The 25,930-nt window shown below is 30.7% G+C and overlaps 7 protein-coding genes across 8 annotated transcripts; 3 read left to right on the top strand and 4 right to left on the bottom strand.

Annotated features, from left to right (window-relative positions):
* Window positions 1-616: 616 nt before the first annotated feature.
* LOC126555949 (histone H2B) lies at window positions 617-1,149 on the bottom strand. The gene has a single exon (XM_050211088.1). The coding sequence runs from the start codon at window positions 1,029-1,031 to the stop codon at window positions 654-656; it is 378 nt and encodes a 125-aa protein (XP_050067045.1). The 5' UTR covers window positions 1,032-1,149; the 3' UTR covers window positions 617-653.
* A 203-nt stretch (window positions 1,150-1,352) lies between these two features.
* LOC126555950 (histone H2A) lies at window positions 1,353-1,879 on the top strand. The gene has a single exon (XM_050211089.1). It carries the CDS (start codon window positions 1,446-1,448, stop codon window positions 1,821-1,823), a length of 378 nt encoding a protein of 125 aa, XP_050067046.1. The 5' UTR covers window positions 1,353-1,445; the 3' UTR covers window positions 1,824-1,879.
* Window positions 1,880-3,694: 1,815 nt separating this feature from the next.
* On the bottom strand, window positions 3,695-4,211 carry LOC126548875 (histone H4). Its single transcript, XM_050196903.1, has one exon. The coding sequence runs from the start codon at window positions 4,128-4,130 to the stop codon at window positions 3,819-3,821; it is 312 nt and encodes a 103-aa protein (XP_050052860.1). The 5' UTR covers window positions 4,131-4,211; the 3' UTR covers window positions 3,695-3,818.
* A 148-nt stretch (window positions 4,212-4,359) lies between these two features.
* On the top strand, window positions 4,360-4,910 carry LOC126555945 (histone H3). The gene has a single exon (XM_050211085.1). It carries the CDS (start codon window positions 4,416-4,418, stop codon window positions 4,824-4,826), a length of 411 nt encoding a protein of 136 aa, XP_050067042.1. The 5' UTR covers window positions 4,360-4,415; the 3' UTR covers window positions 4,827-4,910.
* A 3,248-nt stretch (window positions 4,911-8,158) lies between these two features.
* LOC114128113 (cytochrome b-c1 complex subunit 6, mitochondrial-like) lies at window positions 8,159-8,942 on the bottom strand. 2 transcript variants are annotated; one of them, XM_027992543.2, is made up of 3 exons: window positions 8,784-8,942; window positions 8,551-8,656; window positions 8,159-8,485 (listed from the first exon to the last, which is right to left on the bottom strand). In XM_027992543.2, the coding sequence occupies exons 2-3, from the start codon at window positions 8,653-8,655 to the stop codon at window positions 8,312-8,314; spliced, it is 279 nt and encodes a 92-aa protein (XP_027848344.1). In that variant the 5' UTR covers window position 8,656; window positions 8,784-8,942; the 3' UTR covers window positions 8,159-8,311. The 2 variants fall into 2 exon arrangements, with proteins under 2 accessions (XP_027848344.1, XP_027848346.1); XM_027992545.2 differs by having other exon boundaries at window positions 8,551-8,714; window positions 8,784-8,925.
* A 147-nt stretch (window positions 8,943-9,089) lies between these two features.
* Window positions 9,090-14,012, top strand: LOC114128112 (synaptic vesicle 2-related protein). Its single transcript, XM_027992542.2, has 12 exons — window positions 9,090-9,490; window positions 9,660-9,844; window positions 9,957-10,028; window positions 10,330-10,454; window positions 10,550-10,613; window positions 10,887-11,012; window positions 11,497-11,708; window positions 11,784-11,983; window positions 12,050-12,161; window positions 12,232-12,316; window positions 12,395-12,484; window positions 12,574-14,012. Exons 1-12 carry the CDS (start codon window positions 9,367-9,369, stop codon window positions 12,709-12,711), a joined length of 1,533 nt encoding a protein of 510 aa, XP_027848343.2. The 5' UTR covers window positions 9,090-9,366; the 3' UTR covers window positions 12,712-14,012.
* On the bottom strand, window positions 13,998-25,527 carry LOC114128115 (transmembrane protein 131). The gene is given in 27 exon segments (XM_027992547.2): window positions 13,998-14,293; window positions 14,361-14,537; window positions 14,602-14,709; window positions 15,678-15,881; window positions 15,884-17,070; window positions 17,394-17,542; window positions 17,599-17,761; window positions 17,838-18,250; window positions 18,313-18,479; window positions 18,547-18,689; window positions 18,787-18,999; window positions 19,064-19,313; window positions 19,510-19,656; window positions 19,741-19,960; window positions 20,031-20,225; window positions 20,322-20,561; window positions 20,647-20,820; window positions 20,947-21,215; window positions 21,310-21,415; window positions 21,489-21,666; window positions 21,740-21,903; window positions 21,978-22,100; window positions 22,185-22,296; window positions 22,775-22,870; window positions 23,485-23,519; window positions 23,587-23,657; window positions 24,288-25,527. Coding segments are annotated over 26 exon segments (5,433 nt in total). The 5' UTR covers window positions 24,421-25,527; the 3' UTR covers window positions 13,998-14,293; window positions 14,361-14,364.
* Between the last annotated feature and the right edge of the window lie 403 nt (window positions 25,528-25,930).

The raw sequence follows: 25,930 nt of genomic DNA, 5'->3' as shown, positions 1-25,930 counted from the left end.
CTATCTGAAAATTAAAATTAATTCGTTTTGATTATGTATGAAGGTTAAAAGGAATTATGAAATAGATGGAATGTTTAAAAAGTATAGATATCTGGAATGGACAAATGATTGAGTAAAATAAATATAAAATAAATATTTTTATGCTTGCCTTGGTATTAATTTAATAATATTTTATTTATGTATAACATGTAGCCCAAAAAAACTGATATTCTGCAGGCTATAGCCTATATTTACTAATACAACAAACATACCTGTACTAAATGAAATAATATGAATAGTTATACAAATTTTAAAATATTACTTTTATTCGTTATCTCGCCAATATGAACTTGGTAACACTGATAACAATGGTCAATTAGTTTTGGTTATGGTCTCATACACTTTTACATAACTATGGAATACATAAATATCGATTATGCAAGAGTGCAAGACACATTTTATGTGATACATAAAAATTAAAAATAGTTAGGGGTTACATAATAAATATAAATATTATGGGCCACTTGCTATTTGTCACATAAGCAATTATATGTGACACATAACAGGACATGCATATTGCTATAGGTATAAGGTAATTTTATAGACAAAATTGAATAAAAGTGGTGGCCCTAAAAAGGGCCGTTTTAAATTGTCAAATCGGTAGCAAAGGGAAATTATTTGGAACTTGTGTATTTGGTTACAGCCTTGGTACCTTCACTGACGGCGTGCTTGGCCAATTCACCGGGCAACAAGAGACGGACGGCGGTTTGGATTTCCCGACTGGTGATGGTCGAGCGCTTGTTGTAATGGGCAAGACGACTGGATTCGGCAGCGATGCGCTCGAACAGATCGTTGACGAAACTGTTCATGATGCTCATGGCCTTTGAGGAGACACCGGTATCGGGATGTACTTGTTTCAACACTTTGTAGATGTAGATGGCGTACGATTCTTTCCTCTTGGGCTTGCGCTTCTTGTCGGACTTGGTGATGTTCTTTTGCGCCTTGCCGGACTTCTTCATTGCTTTGCCTGCGGATTTTCCTCCTGGAGCCATTTTTGATTACTATATGTTTTCGTTGCGAGTTGAACGTTAAACAGACGATATCACAATGATGCGAATACGCAGTAAGGCGATGGTATATATTAGTAATCAAGGGCAATACGTCGTTTGTTCATTGGTCGACAGCTTATCAAGTATAACAGAACAAACTGAGTTCATCAGTGTTTATGTTATCGTAAAGAATATTAGTTTCTCCACTAACAACATCATCATTTGTGTCGATTAAAAACAACACCGTTCAGTAGTAGTTGTAAAGCAAACGGTGTTGTGTAGCGTCGTCATAATGTTCGAATCGGTCCAATCGCAGTACTGTTTTCTAGTTCACGGCTATATAACGAACGTCCAGCCTATATTTTTCATCATTCAGATTTGAAACGCAGTCGAAAACAGTCAAACAAATTTACAATCATGAGCGGAAGAGGCAAAGCAGGCAAATCCAAAGGAGGTAAATCCAAGACCAGGTCGTCCCGTGCCGGACTCCAGTTCCCGGTCGGTCGTATCCATCGTCTGTTGAGAAAAGGAAACTACGCCGAACGTGTCGGAGCCGGAGCACCAGTATACTTGGCCGCCGTCATGGAATATTTGGCAGCCGAAGTTTTGGAGTTGGCCGGTAACGCTGCCCGTGACAACAAGAAATCACGTATCATTCCCAGACATTTGCAATTGGCCATCAGGAACGACGAAGAATTGAACAAACTGTTGTCCGGAGTGACAATCGCCCAAGGCGGTGTGTTACCCAACATCCAGGCCGTTCTTTTGCCCAAAAAAACCGAAAAGAAAGTTTAAATTTAACTGTTCACAACATTCAAACCAACCAAAAAGGCCCTTTTCAGGGCCATCAATATTAATATTATACAATATTATTTTCTTAAAGTAAGTGTTAGTAGTACAAACTTCAAATAGCAACATTCACTGGAAAATACTTGCTTAAAATCGTAAACCACACCCGTGTTCACGCATCATTTTAAATTTTGTTTTTCTATTTTAAATATCGATAAACCAATGTACCTTGTACTTATTTTTCTGTTTACAACCGGGAGGTCCCGCACATTGTAGTACTTAAAAATACATAATAACACTTTATTCACATTAAGTCTAATATTATATTATTAATGTTTTATAAACATTGATAAAGACCAGATGTTATTTTCCACATATTATTTTTGTGTTTTAAATGTCTACAATAGTGCAAATCAATTTTTTATTTGTAATTGAAATGTGTCTCGAAATTTAACAACTGAATGACTGATATCAATCGTAAATATCTAATTCGATACTCGTATGTATCATTACCGAAAGATATAATGAAAATGATTTAGATTGAAGTAGGTATTTAAAATGTATAATATGTAGATTATCATTTAAGTAGTACCAGTTCTCATTATATAAAATATTGTAGTTACAATAATAATATATTCTAATCAATGCGTAATAGAATACACAAGACGTCATATTAATTAATAACGTAATGTATAACAGTAATTCTTAATTTTTGTAGATAACAGACCCTTACAATTTTTTCTCGTATACGTTTTTTTATATTTCATGTAATCATAACTGAAATTATAATAACCGTTTTAATATTTTATATTACAATTTACAAATTAGATATAACATAACATTTATAATTAATAATATTATACCTTGTCGCGTATTGACTTACCTACCTATGTTGAGTTTTAAGAACCGCAGATGTACGTAGAACATAAGAAAAATTTATATGATTAGACTCACACCAGCTCGCAACAATTTATTCCAGCGGTTCTCAGACTGTGGTATGGTATAGTGGTACACGTAAGGTCAAATGGTGGTAGAACGGAAAATTAAAAATAAATATTCGATTCTGACCTCATTGAAATTTGTTAATTAATTCATATCTTATTTTAAAAAACTAATGAATAAAAACAATTATATTGTAGTATTTTACTGTCATATACTCATATTATTTAAAATACGTGTATTTACTAAAAAGTAAAGTACCTATTTAATTGTACAATTTGGATTGTCCTACTTTTAGTCATTAGTGGTATATGACTGATTAATAAATAATATGTATTTAATATATAATAAAAATACACCTAAGTGGTACAAAAAAAAAAAAGTTTGAGAACCGCTGATTTATTTTATTAATCTGTGCACATAATACGGTAGTCGGCAATGTCTAAGAACCTAACCAACGATTTCGTTATTACCATATAAACACATTATCTTAAGTGGTCGCAAAGTTTACATTAAATTTCGATATTTTCGAAAATACAAAAGAATACTATAATTTTAGAAATAATCATGTGGCCTCTGTAAAAATAAGGTTAAGAAAAAAATAAATAAAAAAAAGTCAAGTGGCATTCGGGGACTGCCGCAATAAGGCCATTGCATATTAAATAAATAAGAAGTTAATATAATTTAATAAAAAAAAAAAAAAATTAATAATATAATATATTTTATTTTTCATATTGTAACTTCGAGATTACCCTGGCGTGTACACTGCACGCGTTGTATATAGCAACTGTATATCGTCGCTGAAACTGCAACACCGCATAACTCAAGATTTGACAAAATAAATTTGTTTTGTTGGTAAATTAAAATACCGATTACTATTTTATTTTCGGTAACCACGGTAACAATTTTACGATGTTTTTCGTTACGAAAAATGTATTTTCAGTCAACACAGGCCAGCAGGCCTGCAATAAAAGATATGCATAGCTTAATAGATTATAGTTGGTGGCCCTGAAAAGGGCCTTTTTAAAAGGTATACGTGTGCGTGTGCGTGTATGTGGGTATTTAACCTCCGAAACCGTACAAGGTACGTCCTTGACGTTTCAGCGCGTAGACGACGTCCATGGCGGTGACGGTCTTCCTCTTGGCGTGTTCAGTATAGGTGACTGCATCACGGATCACGTTCTCCAAGAACACTTTTAAAACTCCACGGGTCTCTTCGTAGATCAAACCGGATATACGTTTCACACCTCCACGACGAGCTAACCGACGGATTGCGGGCTTGGTGATTCCCTGGATGTTGTCACGCAAAACTTTACGATGACGTTTGGCGCCTCCTTTTCCAAGACCTTTTCCTCCTTTGCCGCGTCCGGTCATTTTTGAAAATTGTTATGAAGTTCACTTGAAAACTCGTATGACAATCGTTAAACGATAACTGATGACGCAGTTTCAATCGACGTTCAATTTATCCGTTTTACGGCGCGCGCACGGCCAATTGAAGTGCACCATTCCATTTCCCCCCTCTCCGATTATCGTTCACGCGCCGACCAATGAGAACCGCAGATACGAATCCGTTTCGTGTATAAATACAGGTGGTTTTCGTCGCAACGGACCATCAGTGCTTTACAGTTCGTCCGAGCAACACACAATCATTACCCAACAATGGCACGTACCAAGCAAACAGCCCGCAAATCCACCGGAGGCAAGGCCCCAAGGAAACAGTTGGCCACCAAAGCCGCACGTAAGAGCGCACCAGCTACCGGAGGAGTGAAGAAGCCACATCGTTACCGTCCGGGTACAGTCGCTCTCCGTGAAATCCGTCGTTACCAAAAGAGTACGGAACTGTTGATCCGCAAATTGCCTTTCCAACGGCTTGTGCGTGAAATCGCCCAGGACTTCAAAACCGATTTGCGTTTCCAGAGCTCTGCCGTCATGGCATTGCAAGAGGCGAGCGAAGCGTACTTGGTCGGTCTTTTCGAAGACACCAACTTGTGCGCCATCCACGCCAAGCGTGTCACGATCATGCCAAAAGACATCCAATTGGCTCGTCGTATCCGCGGAGAACGTGCATAATTTGTCCAATATTATCATCTCTTTAAAACGGCCCTTTTCAGGGCCACTACACATCGTTATTATAATTAATCATTCCCGACTTAATGATTTATTTTTTTTAACAATTATAATTATGACTGGGATTTTATTACCCTAAAAAAATCTTAAAAAATGCAAAAAAGACTTAAAATACTCAAAAATTGCAATATAAAAATGCATTTATATTTATTATAGCTTAATAAAAAAATTTAAAAAAAAATTATATAATTAATTTTTTGTTATTGTACGTTGTTACTTGTTTTGTTGTATTTCTGTTTTCTTAATCATTCATTATAAAATAATAATTAAAAAAAAAAAAATATTTAATATTTTAACTTGTTTTTGCTAGTACGTATTAGCCAATAGGTATAATATAACGGCGATAATTTAAATGGAAAGTCCTAGTTATGATAAAATTGTTATCGACGATAATCGATTGTCGTGCACTCGTGCTATATTGTTTATAAATCGTACCATGACGCGTCGGCAGTTTGCCGAAAATATCTTGTTAATCGCAACAATTTTCGTTCATTTAATGAACAAATTGTGAAAAATGCTCTAAAAACTAAGAAAATGCCCTAAAATCTTCAAAAAAAAGGCCTTAAAAATGCATTTAAGGTTAATTTTGACCAAAAATGGAAAATAAAAATTACTCTAAATTAATCAGCATCGCCCAAAACACATTTTATACTTACGATATACTAGAAAAAAAGATGCATTTGCATTAAAATCCCAGCCCTAATTATGATATATGACGATTTTTATACTTGAAATTTACCAATAATTTAATTGAATTTAAAGATAACTAAAATACAGTAATATACGTTTAAACTTCAAAGTACAATATTTTTTAATTACACATTAAAACGCCTGACTAAAATCAAAAGTATTTTCAATTTATATCCTGCTAAGTAGGTACTACATTGTTATGTGATCTTGTATTCAATTTTTTTTATCGAGGTTTACCGTCAATACGAAAATCTTAAACGGCTATAAATATAATTAATATTTTAAATACAATATTGTATTGTACAATAATATCTTATATTAATACTCAATATTCATATTTTATTTTTCTCGTTATCATTCTCAAAATCGATTCATTACGTCTATCTGTAGAAAAATGTATTTACCGTACACAATAACAAGATTTTTAAGTAGATTGTTATCTGGTTTGAATTATGTTAATCGCCGTTTTAATTAGTATCTATGGTTATTTTCTTAACATACGTGGTATTTGGATGGGTGACCGCTTGTGAACACTACGTGCCGTTGGCATTCTTTTAATATTTATTGTAAGCCAAACTTATAAAAAATTTTATACTCTTATAGCTCTTTTAACTACTTATACAAAACATTTTATAAATATTTAACAATAAAATAATTTTCAAATATCTATTCATGATTAATTTTGTCAATATTTAAATTTTAAACGCTAATAAAAATAAATTGTGCCTATGTATCTTATAATTTTTGAATCACTATAAGACTAACTTAGAAGGAACTTTTCATTTAATTAAATATGAAAACAAACGTCTAAGATAAAAAAAAGTATGTTTCATTATTTTCATAAATTAAAAATTATACGTCAAATAAAATATAAAAATAATAACAACAATATGTATTAAATTCAGGTAACATTATCCAATATCATTTAGTAACGTATAATTTTATGAATTTAAATTCTTAAATTTAAACATTTTGACGGTCTAAAAACTATTTAATATAAATCATACATACCTATTTGTTTAAAGAGTGATACCCATAGGTAACTATTGTTAACTATGAATTCATCGCTTCCAAAGTAGATTAGTCCTACTGCAATTATTTGAATTTGAAAATCATTCATACATAATAATATATCATGGTAAATAGTAGACACTAATACACGATACTCATAATAATAATTAATAATATAGAGTAGTATTTCCTTGTCTGTAAACCAGTAATGGGTGGTCCATAACAAGGACTTTTTACCAACACAAAAAATTTCAATATAACAATAACCAGGGTTGGTTTAGCTCATACAAACGTCCGACAAATTACTTTTTAACAGGCCCCTTAGTATGGCCAACTACTATACTACAGAAGCCCCAAATAGCCTACTGCAGCCCCCATAGACTCATTTTCATGGTGGCCTACTGGGATATATACCAGTGTCCCTTGTAATGCCATTTTATGTTTATACTATATTATTCAAGTAACTACACTTATTTGCAGCTCTAAAAAACTGTATTAAGATATAATTTATTAAAATAATAAATTATGGATATTAATAAAATAATTAAAAACATTACCATTATCTATTCAGAAGTCTTTAGAATAGTGATACTAGTTTGTAAGAAAAGAACAAAAAAGTTCTCCCTAAAACTAAATAACAAACATCATAAGTTCTATAAGTATTCCATAGTATCAAAATACTTTGGAATCATATGTATAGAATATAGAATAATGAATTATTTTAGTAAACGATATGTATCATAATATTTCATATAAATTATTAGTAAAGTTGATAAATGATGGTAGTACACATATAGCACATGTTTTTATTGTTATTTACAACCCCCCCCATGGTTTTTTTCTATGAACATCATTAATTTATTTTAATGGTCTCAAAAAGAACTATAGTACTTTTACTTAACAATAATATAACATATAGTAATGGGGGATGTTAAAAAAAAAAACATTAAAATAAGCAGAAATTTTAAGCAATAGTTGAACTTTAAAATTCCTATCATTTTAGGATAGTGACCTAAATAAAACCAAGTTTTAAATTAGAAATAATAACACATTTTTTAAAAATCAAAGAAATATTTTAGAATAATAAGAGGAAATGAGAAATATAGAGAGTATATGAGAGAATATAAAACGTGAAATTTTAAGTTAATAACATTTAAAAGTCATCCCCAAAAACAAAGAGTACCAATCTTTACACGATACCTATATAGCTAAAAACCATTTGAAACTACTAGATTAAATTTTTTAACTTAAAAAAACTTTTTTTTTTTTGTTTAATTAATATAATTAACAAAGCGTTTCAAAGGAAAACAAAATAATAGTTACGTATTTTTTTAATTACTTTGTGAAAATTAATTTAACTTTATTATTTCATTGAATCAATTACTGATAATACTAATAAAAGCACAACACAATATTATATTTTATAATAATATTAGTATCGCGTTGTATAAACAATAAATATATTATAATATATGATCAATCATAAGACAGGTGAACAGAGAACAAATTTGAATATTTCAGTCAATGTGTTTAAGTGTACATATCAATAGCTGATATCAGTAGAGCAAAACTAGTTTTAAATCAACTCAAATTTTATTGGAAAATCGAAATAAAAACAAGAAATAATTGTAATATTATAACTTTGTTTACAGAATGGATTATACCATACATAAAATACCTAAGGCTAAATGGCTGTCAAACTGCAACACCATAAAATTACACATTGTTCACTTGAGATGATCGAACAGGTCTTTTGCAATGCATTTATCGACGACTTCTAGGAAATCCCAGAACTCTTCAACACAGGTTTCAGCTGTTTCTTTTCTAGAGGTTACTCGAGTGTTACACTCTTGCAATTTGGCAAACCGTGCTTGCGCTTCTTTTTCTTGTTCGCACTTTGCCTAAAAAAGCATAGAACATTAATACTTTTACTGTCATCGTTGTAGCATAGTATCATTGAACTCACCCTCAAGACCTTGGCTGGGTCAACCAGTTCTTCTTCGGCCTTGACCACACCGAAAGGAGACTGCACAAACTTGGACAGCGTTTCTCTTATACTGGTGAACAACATCCTGAAACAAATTAAGTGTCGATAGTGGTTATTCGCGTTGACCTTTGGCTGCAATGTCCCTATGGAACGGAGACGCGTCAGTCACATGTGTCGTAAAACTGAAAATCGGTTAAAATTTAGATACTCACTTAGTATGGCTGATTTTTGTGGGGGGTGAAAAGATAGTTACTAGTACAAAATTATTCGTGTAAAAACGAAGTCGGAAAAGGATCTGTGGAGTCGATCTTTCGGCTTTGAAAAGAAATCTTAGCAATCAGTTTTCCAAACAGCTGCGGCCGCCCGGCTTATCGGGCTCACCAGACTCGTGGAAGAATAAAAGTCGATATCGCTTGGCTGTAGAAGAAAATATGCTTGATAATAATTACGATAAATTTGCCGCGACGATAACAATGTGGACACGGTAATAAAATGATAATATTGATAATAAATATTAAAATTAACATGAAAATTAAATAATAAATAATATATTTTTAGAGTTATAGACATTAGACCGATGACGCCACCCGACACAACATAGTCTTAGTATTCCTTTTTCGAACACGGTTAATTAAATATTCGAAAATTTCAAACCATTTAAATAATATCTTAATTTCCATCATTGAATCTTTGTCTGAGTTTTCGATTACTTTTTCCCACCAATTGTCGACGTTTAATAACTGAGTAATGTGACACATCGTTTTTGATTTGAATTTTCGACACCCCAACGAAACGATGGAATCGTCCTCGTCGGGTTACCAAAACCTGAATGAATCCGACCGTAGGATCAGTAATGTCTTCACCGCTAAGAAACAGGCGCAAGACTTCGAAATGAGCAACGTGTCCGTTGTGCCCGATGGTAAGTACTGTATTGTGGTTGTCTCATAAATGATGAGCCTACGAGTCCATACGCCTGCAAAAAAACTAAAAAATACGGTCTGGCAATGTTCACAAGGCGGTTGACTTAAACCTGTGACTTACAGTTTTTAATATTCTTTTAATTTTTTCTTTTGTCTTCCCCTGGCCAGAAACGTTTACGGTTGCTCAAGCTGTGGATGCTTTTGGATTTGGTAGATTCCAAGTAAAGTTATCCCTTTTCACTGGACTTTGTTGGATGGCTGATAGTATGGAAACAACCATATTGAGCATTTTGTCACCCACATTGCAATATGAATGGCAGATAACACTTTTTCAGCAAGCACTTGCAACAACTGTAAGTTTACCTTAGTGTTCAATTAATTTTTTTGCTTGCTTAATTTTATAGTTACATTCTTTTACATTCTGTTATTATACTTACATTTGTTTTCTTCTTTTATTATTTTTAGGTTGTTTTTATGGGTATGATGTTGAGTTTGCCATTTTGGGGATTTTTCAGTGACAAATTTGGCCGAAAAACAGTATGTTTGTTGATTGCTTACTAGTTAAAGTTTTTAATCAAAGGGATTAAATGACCATATATGACATAATAGATTGTAATTCTTGGATATGCTCAATAATGATTAGTGATTATTAAGTTCATGATAAGTTTAAAACAATTAAAGAGTTAAATTTACATGAAAATTATATTTAACTAAATAAAAAATATTATAAATGTCATTTAATCTCTTTTGATTTATAATCAAAAATTAATAAACAATTTTTATTGTTTATTCCATATTAATTTTAATGAAACTTATAATAATGTTCTATATTTTACAGGCTTTGACACTATGTTCGGTGTTATTGTTTTACTTTGGTATTCTTAGTTCAATGTCACCTAACTACTCATGGTTATTAATCTTACGAGGATTAGTTGGATTTGCTATTGGTTGTTCTCCACAGTCGTATGTTAAAATAATTATAATTTATAACAATTATAGTGCATTTAGTAAATGTTATTTTGATATATTTTGTTTGTGATGTATTGTGTATTTGCTAGTGTTACGTTATATGCAGAATTTTTACCTTGTAAACAGCGAGCCAAATGTGTAGTATTACTTGATGTAAGTTTCAGCATTCGTAATATTGAAATAGATAATGTGTGTGTAGTCATTACAATATATTATTACTACACATATTCATTCTAAATTGAGGCGATACGAGGCCAATTTTTTGAATAGCATTCTTTTCACAAATGTTACAAATTATTTATGCTTTTAATATACATTAAATTATGTATTCTCAATACACTATAGTAAAAACTTAACTCAGATCGCCTCGTAATTATTATAAATACCTTATTAATAATGAATATTTTTGTTTCAATTTTTATTTAGTGTTTTTGGGCGCTCGGAGCATGCTTCGAAGTTCTCTTAGCCCTAATAGTGATGCCCACATTAGGCTGGAAATGGCTTTTAGTACTGTCCACAGCACCATTGCTTGGTTTCGCATGTGTGTGTCCGGTAATAAAACACCTCATAAACGCTTGTTGCATGTTCTATACTACAGATAGTATCATTTATATCACAAAAATCTATATAACATACTTATTCAATATAAAATATTTAGATTTTTGTTACACAGGTTATTGGTTTGATAAATATGAATAATTAACACAATATTTAGTGTTATACTGTTTTAATGTTTTCTACTAAATAATATATCAACGTATCATTTTTAAATTGTTGCAATTTTAATTTTGTATATTTATTAATATTATTTCACATGTGCTAACCCTTACTAATTAGCACCATTCAAATAATATGTCTTAACTATAAGAAAAGTCACATCTTTCATCAATGATAATTTATATTATTCATATTTTCAAAGTTGACGAATATTCCATATTATGTTTTGGTTAAAATTTATAAATTATATTTTATGTATACAACTATTATTATAAAAGTTAATACTTTTCAAACATATACTTGTAATTCCAATTTTTAGTGGTTACCAGAATCAGCCAAATATCTAGTGACCAATGGTCAAACAGATAAAGCGATTGACACATTAAAAAAAGTTGCCCGCGATAACGGAAAACCAATGCTCTTGGGTAGATTGGTCGTTGACGATGTGGTTTTAGAAGAAAAACGTGGTCGTTTCACTGATCTTCTATTGCCGCAACTCAGAGTCTCATCTATTTTACTCTGGTTTATTTGGTGATTCATTCAAACATTTCAAACCACACACAAATTTATTTATATTATTTTAATATTCATATATATTAATTATAGGTTGGTGTGTGCATTTTGTTACTATGGCATTGTGTTAATGTCTACAGGGCTGTTTGAAAGCAGTTACAATAATAGAACATGTTCATCAAATTTTGATGGTAGAATTTTTAAGACTGTGCAATCTTGTACTGCCGAATCCCATTATTTGACAACTCGAGACTACATTGATCTTCTGTGGACAACACTTGCAGAATTTCCTGGTAATTACAGTAATCTTAAGAATAAATGAACTTTCATTTAACATGAAAAAATACACTTTGTTACAGGGATATTTGCCACCATTTTTGTGATTGATAGATTTGGTCGAAAGATTACATTAGTTTCTCAATTTACATTATTTGCTTTTACTTTATTTTTACTATTTCAATATGCAAAAAAGTAATAACATAGTTAAATATTTTAATCATAAAACAATTGTATTTGTTTTACTTTAATCTACATTTTTTAGTCGTGTATTGTTGACGATCACATTGTTTTTGGCAAGGGGCATAATTGCAGGAGTGTTCCAAGCCATTTATGTATACACTCCAGAAGTAATTTATAGCAATTATCACATAATATTGTTATGTTTTTTAGTTTTAGTTATTTACTTTTACATAATTGTTGTATAGGTATATCCAACACCATTAAGATCCATAGGGGTTGGAACTTGTAGTGCTATGGCCCGTTTAGGTGCTATGATTACACCATATATTGCTCAGGTATGTCTGACAGAATACAATGCATTTACCTGGATATTCAGGAACACCATCAAATAGAAAATGATCAATTTTTTTTATTATTTTTTTAGGTATTGCTCAAGTCATCTTTTAATACTTCAATAATTATTTACATTACTGCAGCTTTACTGGCGGCTGTAGCAAGTTCATTATTGCCAATAGAAACTAAAGGAAGGGACATGAAAGAAGAATATGTGGAAAGAGATTAGTTTTAATTTTAAAACTGCATTTATTTTATACAAATTGTATTATTTATTTTATCAGAAGTGTAGTTTACCATTCTCCAAGGAATTTTAATTGTTATTATTATTACCCTAAGTTGTTTTGATTTTTCATAACGAATAATAGTAGTTTTTATAGTATTTAAACAATGTAGCAATTATTATTTATTATTATGAAGTAAGATGGGCCTAATACAAATTTAAATATTAATCTTAAAACTAAAGAACATTACAGTATAAATTATAAAAACTTTAATATCATATATAGGCAGTGATAAATATTTCAAAAAGGAGAAGTTTAGTCCCTCATTGGCTATTTTCATCATTCGTAAAATAGAATTGTTCAACAAATAATTCATAGAACAAAAAAGGAGACACCACATGAATTAAAAACTGGGATTCTAAAATTAAGTACGTTTAAACAAATAAATGAGTCAATTTAGCCATTAATGAGTTTTGATAGAAATAATAGGTTTTTTAAACTCATAACTATTAAAATTAATTATAAAAAAAGATTTAAATAGAGATAATAAAATATGAATATTTAAAGTTTTTGATTAATCTATGCTTTATTTACGTTAAGAAGGTAGATTTTTTAACTTAAATATACAATAGTTTGTAAAGTGAGTGTTGTCTAACTGCTCCTTAGCTAAAACAGGTCACCAGTAAATTCCCTTTTTAGAGAAAATAGAGTATAATTTGACCATATACTTGTACTCATGATGTACCACAGTATTATTCAATAACATTTACAATTACTCATATTAAGTAATATGGAGATATACTATCTTAAAAGATAAGGTTTTCTATTGGCCTTTAGACTTTTACCAACAGTGCTAAGAAGATAATAAATAATAACAAAATTTATATTATCAGTCTGTTTACAGACAAGATCATTGTGATTAAATTTGGCAGCTATGAATTCTCAGTCCTAGTAGGAAATTCTGATTGAACCATAATTTTAAACTTGAATTACATGAATTCAAAATAACCAACAGTATGGTAAACTACACATGATCTATATTTTATTTTATTAAGTTTTAAAGACTGTTATGATTTTTTTAGTTTGTTAGAAAAAATGTGTCAAATTAATATTGACTTTATAAGAAATGAAGCTTTTTTATTTTTACTTACATATATATTAATAAAAGTAAATATTGTATTGACCTAACCCTAATTAATATTTATTGTTTTTGTAATTTTATTTTTTACACATCAAAAATTTATATGGATTTCTGTGTATTAAATAATGACAAATAAATAAATAAACATAATTTATATTTTCAAAATGTCTCGTGTCTTTATTTGACTGAATAAAAACAGATATTATAAGAAGGGGGAAAATCAACAACAAAGTAGAAACAATACATCAAGAAATCTAAAAATTCGTGCTCATTATTTAGATTTGAAAGATCAAAAATGTCCACAAAAACATAATATATCTATCAAAATAAGTCCATTATTGCCTATAAACAAATGAAACTTACAATTGTCCAAAAGAAAGTCTACATTTTAAGGGCTTCAAAAAAGACTTGCATAACTACACGGCAGTGGCCTTCAGTATATGTATCTAAAACAAAAATAAGTTCTTTATAACTAAACAACATTTTACTTATAATATATTATTTAATACTCACAAGTTTATTTCTGTAGACTAGAATTATTTGTAGATTGCCCATAGACTGGCCCCCAAATATATGATGTCCATAAATTGTAACCAGGGTCATTGCTTGAAAATGGTATAATGTCAGTAGGACTGTCATAACTTGATGTACTCGTAGCTGCCATAGTATCAATTATTGAAAGATTTGATTCTAAAAAAATGAATGTACCATATCATAAATCATTGAAAACATTAAAAGCTTTTAAAAAACAAACCTGACTCTTTTTTTAGAGTTTCAAGTAAAACTAAATCAGAATCAGACTTAGTTACTTTTTCCTCGTTTTTACGATCTCTTCCTGAACCCACAGGTCCTAAAATAAAAACTAATAATACAAAAGGAATTAATTTTATTCAAGAAGAAAACTAATTCATATTAAAACTAAAAAGTATTTCATATCTATAGTTTGAAAATTATAAACAATAAATGTAAGAATCAATTGTATGTGAAAGTCTCTAATATCAAACTTAAAAGAAAGAAACTAGAAAGAATTTTAGTATAAGCACTTCATAGGCTTATATCATAATATTTTGATTTAAAAATATTACAATTAATAAAGTATTATAGCTTATAATTATTTTTAATTAATAATGATTTACATAAAATTTACTTTAAAATAAAAATATTAATAAAATTCTTAGATGCCTAAATGCCTTAGATAATTAATATTACTACCTTTAAATTTGATTATAGTTAATTAATTTATAAATTAAATTAATAACACAAGATTAGTCTTGATAAATGCAAATTGTTTAAGCCACATGCTGATCAGAGGTTATAAACAAAATACTGGGCACTCGCTGATATATTAATTTTATTACAGAAACCATAATTTTTAATTTTTAAATGGACCAAACATACAGAAAAATAAAATCATTTTGAACTTTTAAGAACTTTTAATTTTATGTGTAGTTTATTATATACCTACATTAAGAAGTTTATATTTTCCAAATACATATTGAACATAATTAAATAAATGTCTATAATATAATGATATTCAAAACAGATATTTATAAATTTCTGCAACAAGTTTCAGTTGCTAGTGTTAACAGCTCTATAAATAAAATTGAGTTAGTTTTATACTTTTATCAAATAAAAGTGATATAATTTATCAAGTAACCATAATTAGCGCATTAACTAATAATTGTTGGTTGCAACACTATATATATATATTAAAGTCATTAAAACTTTACAAAATAAATAAATTAGAGGCTCATTAATTAATTTACTGACTGGTCTTATGCAACCCCTCTACTCTTCACTAAAATATATAATTATAAAATAAAATATTACCATGCTTATTAGTTGTTGTTGGTGAAAGATCCACACGTTTTTCATCAGAGCCTCTTTTCAATACAGTAATTTTCTTCTTGATGTCTAACTGTTGATCTGTCTGGGGCTTATAAAGTGGTACAAATTCTTTATTCTCTTTTTCTGTGAAGGTGGGCATAACAATTTCATTGGCATTATGTTTGATCACTTCTGGAGAGTTACATGTTCTACTGTTTGAATCTTTGATTTGATTGATTCTGGAGAAGTGAATTTTTCCACAGTCTGCACTTTTGGTTTTATTGCTTCTGGTGAGTTGAACCTTTCTGCGGTTTGTCCCTTTATTTTTGTCACTTCTGGTGAAATGCACCTCTCCACAGATTGAACTTTTGATTTTATCACTTCTGATGAATTTAAGTTATCATTATTTTGACCCTTTGATTTTATCACTTCTAATGAATTGCAAGTTTCTACAGTTTGAATTTTTGGTTTTGTTACTTCTGGCGAATTGAACTTTTCTGAAGATTGTACCTTAGGTTTCGTTACTTCTGGCAAATTACTATGAACATTTGATTTTGCTACTTCTGAACCATTGAATCTTTCTACAGTTTGGACTTTTGATTTTGTAACTTCTGATGAAATAAATCTTTCCACTGTTTGAACTTTTGGTTTTACCATATCTGACATATTTAATTTTTCGGCATTTTGAACCTTTGATTTAACTACAGGTGGTGTTATTACTGATGAAACAGGTGATGCTACTGGTGGTGTAGAATGAGGTAACGAAGCTTTTCTTTCTGTCTTATTTTTCTTCTTCATACACTTATATTCTGCCAATAGCCCATCATCATCAATAATTGATTTCTTTGATATTGCTGACCGCATAGTTGTTGGTTCTTTTTCAATTTTATTCTGCATAGCTTGTAGTGGTTTTGATTTAGAAACATTACACTTTTCGATTATACGTTCAGGTTGTACGATTGTCACAATTGGCTGTTTTGGAAGAACAATTTGGTATGGTGCAACAGAAGCAATAGGCTTTTTAACAACTTCAAGTGATGGGGAATTCAACACTGTTATTGGAGATTCTAGGCTATTAATTGGCTTTATTACTGGAAGACTGATAGTAGAAACTTTTTTATTGCTTTTTACAGTTTTTGAGATTTTAGGATCTGGTTTGGTCTCTACAGGAACTTTTGGTTCTGGACTTGGACTAATTTTCTCTGTCACTGGAAGTTCTTCATAATATTTAGCTGCGTTAAGGGCTTTCTTGTGCTTTCTCCAACTGTCAACTGGTTTTAATCCATACTGTTTTTTTAATAATTTTTCAGCACGTCTACGATTTTCCATTTCAAACTTTCCCTCTTCAGGTTTAGAATTTTTGTTCAATTGAGAATCTATTACAAGCCCAGGAGATCTATAACAAAATAAACAAGAAGTCAAAATTATTATGGAATGATTTAAATTAGTTTATCATTAATCAGTGTTACTTTAATTTTCGTGTTTTATCATTTTCTAATATTTATAAAAATACTATAAATTAAATTATTATACTATAATTATAATTATAACATATATTTTCTACTAAATATCTAGTTTTTTAAGAAAGAAATAGTTATAAATAATATTTCGAGTTAATAAATAAGATTAATATAAAATGTAAATTATAAAACCTCGGAGAAAAAAAAAGAATGATTTTTTCATCAAAATAAAAAAAAATATATATATCAAATAAAATACCTATTTCTTGCAATTTGCCATGAAGACACATTATATTTTTGACTAGAATCACTTTCTGGTATCACTGTTTGACTTAAATAACGTCTCTTCGTTTTTTCTTTAGGATGATTATCAAGTAAATGAGATCTACTTCGATCTTTTTCAAATTTCTAAAAAATTTAGTTTATCATCATTTAAGTAAAAATTAAAAGGAAAAACAATTTACTTGTTCTGGTTCTGGTTCTGTATTCCGCAACATAAAACTCCAAATAGGAGTAGAGTCTGAAGGCTTGACATAACTGTTTTCACTTTGTGATATACCCAAAGACGTAGGATCAGGTATTATCTCATTACGCTTTTCATCATTGCCTTCTTTATGCTTGGAATTCCTGTTGATTTTTTAATGAAATATTACTACTAGTCATAACACCTGTAGTACTAATGAAGTGTTTGGATATCACATACTTGAATTCGTTTTTTTTAGTGTTTCCAGATTGTGCTAGAACAGACTGAAATGATCGTTTTCCATGAGCTCCAACACATGGAGGACCGAGGTTTTTTGATAAAAAATCTTTATCAATAGTATGTACAGCAGCAATTGATACAATCCAAGCAACTACCATGAGTATTCCAGCAGCTAGGAGCATAATTTGACCTATTGAAGACTCCCATTCTGGTCGATTCCAACTATCACCTCGACGAAACTCTTGCCATGTATATTTTTCTTGGCATAATTCCCATTCTGGAGGTACAATACCCCATAATTGGTAAATGAAAATACGACTAGTAGTTTCTGAACCAATTGTTTCTTCAGTATTTATTTCTAATTGGCGAATAACTGATCTTAAAGTGAAATCAGCAGTGAACTCTACAGATACCTATAAAATTTATTCTATTATTTCTGAAAAACATTATAATAATATAATGTAAGCAAACATACTTCTCTGGATTGATTGGGTAAAAGAGAAAATTTTCTACAGTCTAAAATTCTGAATCCATATCCACTGCAAAGTACACTGTTTATAGTCATAGATGTAATCCTAACTGTATGTTTGCCAGGATTCTTTATTAAAAATATTCTGGTCTCCGATGGCAATAAAGTTTTATCTAAAAAAAATATTTTATAATTTGTTTCTTACTCTTGAAGAGAAAAATAAAATTTTAAATCACTCACTTTTACTACACATGAGATCGATCATAGGACTAGATTCCAAATCAAAAATTAATGGAGGTAGTTTTCTTTTAGAACCAAATGATAATACAGGATAAGCCCCCATTCCTTTTAGTAATATACTTTCTAGAATAGATACATCATTTCTAAAAAATAACCAAATATTAAAAATTACCAATAATATTTTTTGTGAATTTTTTAAAATCAAATAAACAAGATGAACTCTGATGTATGTAATCTTACCTGATGAAAAGTATAGATGTACTAACACCAGGTTTTTTTGGCTGAAACCTTACTAACACTTCGAGTTCCTTTTGTGGCGGCAAAACAAATATCATGGTTTTCTTATGTGGAACATAAACAGAATTCTTGACATTTAACACTTTTCTTCGATAAGGACTAGAATTATTCAATACCAATTCCCAATCATCTCTTGATATTAACAAAGAATTAACCCTAAATACAATGCAAAAATATTATTTAACTGTTGATGGTTTTATTGATTAGTGCATATTCATACTCATGTTCAAATAGATCTATGAATTCTGTGATATTACACCAGTATGGATGGGGATACATAGCTAAATGCAACGTTATATTTTGCGTATGAAATGTATTTTTCACCAAAATTTTTTGATAGTATGGTTTTCCTTTCACCTCCATAGTTGGCAATTCAAATGTAGTCTGCTGTCGATTTTCACCAGGTTCTTGTATAAACTTAGGCCATTTTAAATGTAGATGTACACTGAACTGACAAGTTTCAGCACCACCTGAATGAAATTAAGATAATTTATTTTATTATTAGGCAATTAAAAAAAATTAAATTTAAAATGTTTTAGAATTAAAATAAAAAGAATAATATAATATGAACTTTAAAGTATATGAATACTCCAGAAAAAAATGAAGTAATAGCTTTCTTCAAATATTAAAATATAAAAAATAATAATTCATCTTTAAAATACAAACCAGTCTCTAATGTAAACTGATGCCTTAAAGTGCGATTGTCTTCCTCAGCATAATATTTTCCCATTCGACGATAAAACCATGAAAAATCCATATAACTTGTTTCTGAAGAATTTGTTAAATGAAAGCTTGACAACCACATTGCTCTTTCTATATGCATCAATATTCAATATATATTATTTAGTTTTTATTGGATTATAATATTTTTATTTTTAATTAAAATATATCACGTACCCGCTTTACTGAATAAACCTATCCAACTTGAAGAATTTTTATGGTGGGCAGGAATCCATTCTATATGTCCAACTAAAGACACCATTTGAGGTTGAATAAGAGATGGTCTTGTGGGAACAAATCGAACATTTTCACTAACAAATTCACTAGTCACTGAAGTTAGTGCTAATGTTCTGTCCAGCCAAGACATAACATTTACTTCAGCAGTACATACAGCACCCTAAAATTTATAGATATTATATTATTACCTAAGTTATAGTTATTATATAATTTAATAACTTCACACTTACTGGATGACAATTTTCAAATGCTAATGGTTCAGCTATTACTTGTAAATTCTTATCAAACACAGATACTTTTAATGGTATACTGTAATGCTGATGTTGAGTTTGAATCCATATTTTAACAGTTAAATTTTGATCAGGATTTGGTGTAGACACTAATAATTGGAATATAGCATAATGTTTAACTGGTAAAGCCACAGGCTATAAAAAAAACATATTTAAACATATTAATTAATACTTTGAAAACATTATTTAAGCAAATAAAGAGGTAATTTAAATGAACAAGGAAATACTTACAGCTGGTATTTGATCATCGCGTATCATTGGCCGAGACCAACTGTCTGCACTATTGCGTCGCATCGAAGAGTTAAATTTTCCTATTTCAACTAAATTTAATGATACATGTGGAGTGTAAGTTGTACCCCAATCTTTAACCATTATGGCAACTGGATTTTCATTGGCAACCACAATATAAGTATGACGAGGCGAACTTATTCTTATTGGTGGCAATGTGATAATGTTGGTGGCTGGTAAAACCTAAATTATTAAGTCAGAATATTTTTAATCATATCAACACATTTTTCATATAATATTCTTGTTTTGAACACAAGGTTTTACTTACTTGTGAAAGTTGTCCATCATACACCATTAATGGAATTGTAAAATCTGAAGCATTGGTTTTAAATTCCAAGTATGATATAATATCCATTTTGGAATTGTTTGGGTTTACATATCCAACACGAAATAAAGTTTTATTCTGACCAGGTTTTAAAACTACAGGGTTAAAATCTCTTATCTAAAAATAAAACAATAACCATAGAATATCTTAGTGGTCTTATAATTAAAACTGTTAAGATAATTGTCTGTATTATATATATATATAAAATAATAAATAAATGGAAATTAATATAAGAATATTTACCTTAAAATACTGTGTGGCATTTTTTGGAATTCCTATTTGAGAAATAGCAACAGGAGTGGATGAAAAATTATTCAGCAATGAAAAAGTCTTAATGATACTTGTTGAACGAATTGCTTTTGACATCACAAAATGCAATGATTGTTCTTCATACACCAAATCGCCTTCCAATGTTCTTCCATAATATGGAATATTCAACTCATTGCCTTTGTTACTCTTTACTGTTAACTGTCCATAATGTGTTTCACCATATGAATAACCAACATAATCCCCTTAAAAAATATATAAAACATTTTCATTTAATACACATCAATAGATTATGAAGGACAATCAATAAAGGTGTTAAACATAATTCACAGCTCTTACAGTGATAACTAATATGAGCAACTTGGCCTGCTGTACATGACTGCGGAGGAACTTCTACTTCGTGAGGAAAATCCACAGTCACGAAGTGAGAATCAGATGTTACATTCTTAAAAGAAATATTATAAAGAGTAATGAATGATAAGTCTTAAAAACATAATTATCTATTCTCTATAACATACCTGAACAATAATACTAGACTTTGCTGAGTTACACAAGTTTAGTGCTTTTGATGTAACTAAACCATTTCTACTAGCAACTCCAAAATCAATAATATGTTCTGAACTATAAAGACCTGGTTTTGATACCATCACAATATTTATAGGAACATTTATGTATTCATGATTACTCAAAAACAGCCTATTTGGAGTAGAAAAAAAACCTTTATATAAATATTTTTTTTATATATAAATTTAAAACAATTAATACAAACCCAATTTTTGTGGAGTGATTTTTCTTAGACCGCTCTGCAAATGTGAATCTAATCAAAGGTTTTGTTTGGTATGGCATAATATCCCAAACATTTCTTTGATCTTCCATTTGGCCTGATGGTAGACTTAGGTGAAATCCGGGTCCACCACCAAATACTTTTACAACCTAAAATTTTAATTTATGTAAATCATAAAGAACAATTAAATTAAATTTATTTTGATGTTAGATGTTAAACAAACTTGTAAAATTTCTGAGTATGGATTAAATATTGAGATCGCTGCTGAAAATGTTGCTCTCAGTGGTAACACGAGATTATTTAAATAAGGAACCTTGTAAAAGTCTAAACGATTTCTATGTTTTTCCTAAAATTATTCAATAGTTTAGTTAGTAAGCAAGTTAGGTAAGAAGTATATGCTAAAAACAATTCTAGATCTTAAAAATTTTACCGGTGCAGTGTTAAGGAAATCCTCAAAAATTGTTACATCTAAACGCTGACCCACAATTGAACTTTTATTATTCTGCGGATTTTTAGGAGCAAAGTAATACATTTCATCTGGGCTATAACACAATCAAATCAAACCATTTTTAACTAAATATACACGAAGCTAAAAACTAATCAATTTGTTTTATTAATTTTGATTTAAAATTACATTAAATTAATTTTTAGAATTAAATAATTGAGTTTGAATAACAAATATTTAAATTTGTTTATCAGTAGGAATAATCAACAGGCATCATTTTAAACAAGTTAAAACTACATAATATACTGAGTTGCATGAAAACTCACTTAACATTAAAATGAATTAATAGGTAGTGAGCAAATGGCCCCTTAAACATGATTTAGATGACCATAAATGGTCCATTAAATTTATTGAACCACTAAATTAATCAATTTTTTGTACAACCTGACATATTAATTAATGGGTCAGTTATAAATTTTAACATTAACTCAGTTAATAAAATCTACAGTTCTACTTGTTTTAGTTTTATGTTATGAAATTATATTTATTTTTTATTTTAGGATAAAGTAACTTACCCAATAGCTGTATCAGGTTGAAGTTCATCCAGTCCAGGTGGATGAGGACCTGTATTGATGTTTATGAGTATCATATCAGGATCTTTAGCCTCATTTCTAAAAATAATAAAATAATTTGTTGTTAATACTAAGATGTATAATTATTAACTACACTAAAATTCATATTCTAGTTAATATTATAAATTCAAATTACAATAATATACCTGCTCCATATTTTACTTTTATAAGAAAATTAAAACACCTGTTTTTGTTGAATAACCCCATAATAATCAAAATTAACCTCATTTGGAATTTTAGTTTAACTCGTAGTTACAATATAATTATAATTACATAACCAGTAATTGATTAGTAACTAGAATCTATATCCATATTTTAACTAAATAATTTAATTTTATAATTTAGTTATTGAAAACAAGTTATAAAAATAAAAGTATAATTTAATTATTTTAATTTTTAAATTACAAATTTATAGATTGACTAACACATTACTATACAAACAAACAATTATACTCTTTTGATTGAATCACATTTAATTTATACATTCAAACATGTAAACTTCCCAAAAATATAGATCAACCAAAAAACGGAATAAATATTTTAAAATATTTTTTCTTTATCAATCCATTAAACAGATAATAAATGTCTATTATTTTTTCCTAAACAAACAACAATTTATATGAAAAATAAGAAACTCCTTAACATTTACTTACTGAGGAGGATTTGTTCGATCATTAGATGCTTGTTCCTAAAAAGATTTTAATAAATACTTTAGTAAATACTATGATTTTAAATTGATCATAAGATTGACTTACTTTATTTGAATGCTGAGAAAGATCTTCAACAACATAAGATCCATATGGAGCATTTTGAGGTTGAATATAAACTATAATAAAATAAAATAAAGTACATATTAATAGTCTACATTTTTTACAAATGGAAGCTTCAAAACTAAATTTTAAATTTTTATTTGTACATTGTAGATACCTAATTAATCAATTTAAAGTAATTTAATGAATCAAAATTGTCTAATTTTCAATTTAGGTATATTTCATTATCATAACAAGAAATTTTAGAATAAATATATATTTTTTTATATAAATATGATCTTGTTTTATTGTAGAAGTAAGTTCATATTACTCATAAACCAATAATCAAAATAATTAATCTACTAAAGAAAAACTGAATTATGAAAACGGAATGGAAATGTCACCTGCCAACAGGGCCTACCCAATACTATTGACCGACTGACTGTTAGGCTCAAGTGAATTGTCAATGAAATGATCGATAAACCAAAATGAAATAACAAAAAGGGCAATGAAAAGAAATCCTATGTTCTGAATAGGTGAATGTTGAAAATAGAACAATCAACAGTTGCAAACACCACTATGTGCCCAAGTGGGTTTTGGTGCTGTTTTTTGAACAAGAAGTTAGGTAAGCAAATTAAAGCACTAGGTATCACCTACAATACGTAGGTAAGTTGTCAGATAGGTGAGGAGTAGCAGAGAAGACTTACCTGAATCGTGGTGATACGAAACCGAAGGCGTCTGACCTAACGACAGTGGCAGTTGAATCGCGATACACAAACATACTGCTAAGACGGTGAGGACGAAACGAACACAGGGCGTTAATAATAATACGGAGATCATGGTTTACGGTGTGTAAAAATGAGAATTTTAAACAATAATAATAAAAATAATAGGTACAAACAGTAATAGCACTAATAGTAAAAAAAATTAACAATGTAATAATAATAATAATAATATTAATAATAGTAGTAGTAATAATAACGGTGGCGATATTGTAACAATAATGATTACGATTTTAACAGAGGCGGATAGCGCGAGAGAAGAGAAAAATTATTATAAAAACGACAAAATCGCGACGGCGGCAGTGGCGACAACGATGGCGGCGGCGCACACACACCACTTGTCTCCACTATTGTGTAAATTACGGCGCGTTACATGTATATCACATTATGTACCTGCGGCGGCGGCGGCGGAGTCTTTCTAGTTTCTGCGCGCGCGAGATGTGACAGACACACACGCACACTCGGAGGGTGATATAAATACGTGATCCTTTGTGGCGGGGGGTTGGGGGTGCGTGCGATGATGATACGACGGTGATGTATAAGGTACCTCGTCTCTATTCGTATTGTTATGATTTTTTTTTTTTCCTTCGGTTGTGGCGATGTGGACGAATTAGTGGTGGCGGCTGAACGAGTAGGAGGAGATGGCGACGAGAGGGTGGTCGGTTTCGGGAGTATGATTTTCTCGACTTTCTTCCGCCTGTCAATACACGGCGATGATAAAGAAAATATCGTACGAAATTTCTCCGGTCCGCGAGAAGGTGTACCGTCGACCGCGGCAGAATGACGTTATTTGAAAATTTTATCGTATCGTTTTTTTGTTTTGTTTATTTATTTCTGTTTTGTTTTTTTTTTTTTTTTTTACAATCCCATCCGCTCAGTGGTGAGGTAGGGAAGGAACATCAGTTTTTACTCTCGTACGTCTCCCCCGTCGTTTTCGATTTTCGTGCCCCGACCGACGCGACGACGACGATGACGACCGCGGCGCGGCGACGAAGACGACGACGACGACGAGCCAACAGCAGCAACACACGGCGCGCCGCCAGCAGGACCACAGCTGGGATGTTTGCAGAAATTATTGATCTGATCGGACGAGCGCGCGCGTGTGTGTACGACTATGTAGCGAGAGTGCGCGCGCGCCGCGCGCTTCGCGCCTTACCGCCCCCACCGCCCACAGACCACTGACCGAACCCCGTGAGTGACGCGAGCGACCCGCCACCGTCGTCGGCTCGACGAGGAATGAAATTGGCGGGCGCTGCCCGTCGAGCGTCCGCGTCGTCATGGTTGTTGGCGGTAAACGGTCGGCACTCGGGTATATACCAGTACCGGGAAGTCAGAACACTCGGCCCGTGTCTCCAGTCACGCTCATCAGCTGCTGCTGACAGCGCTTGCCGTAGCTCGGTAGTCGGTATAATAATATAGTCAGTGTCCGCGCGCTTTTTGGCACGGTACGGTCGTCGGCGCCTCATGACCGTCTCTCGCGCCGACCGATTACCGCAACATCGTTTGCCCTGTTCGTCGTAATCCGAAAACAAAAGTTGAAATTGTTATTGGAAATAATGACCGCTGTA

The sequence above is a fragment of the Aphis gossypii genome, chromosome 1 (genome assembly GCF_020184175.1).
Source record: "Aphis gossypii isolate Hap1 chromosome 1, ASM2018417v2, whole genome shotgun sequence".
NCBI classification, from domain to species: Eukaryota; Metazoa; Arthropoda; class Insecta; order Hemiptera; family Aphididae; genus Aphis; species Aphis gossypii.
This window is presented reverse-complemented; position numbering and strand designations above follow the sequence as displayed.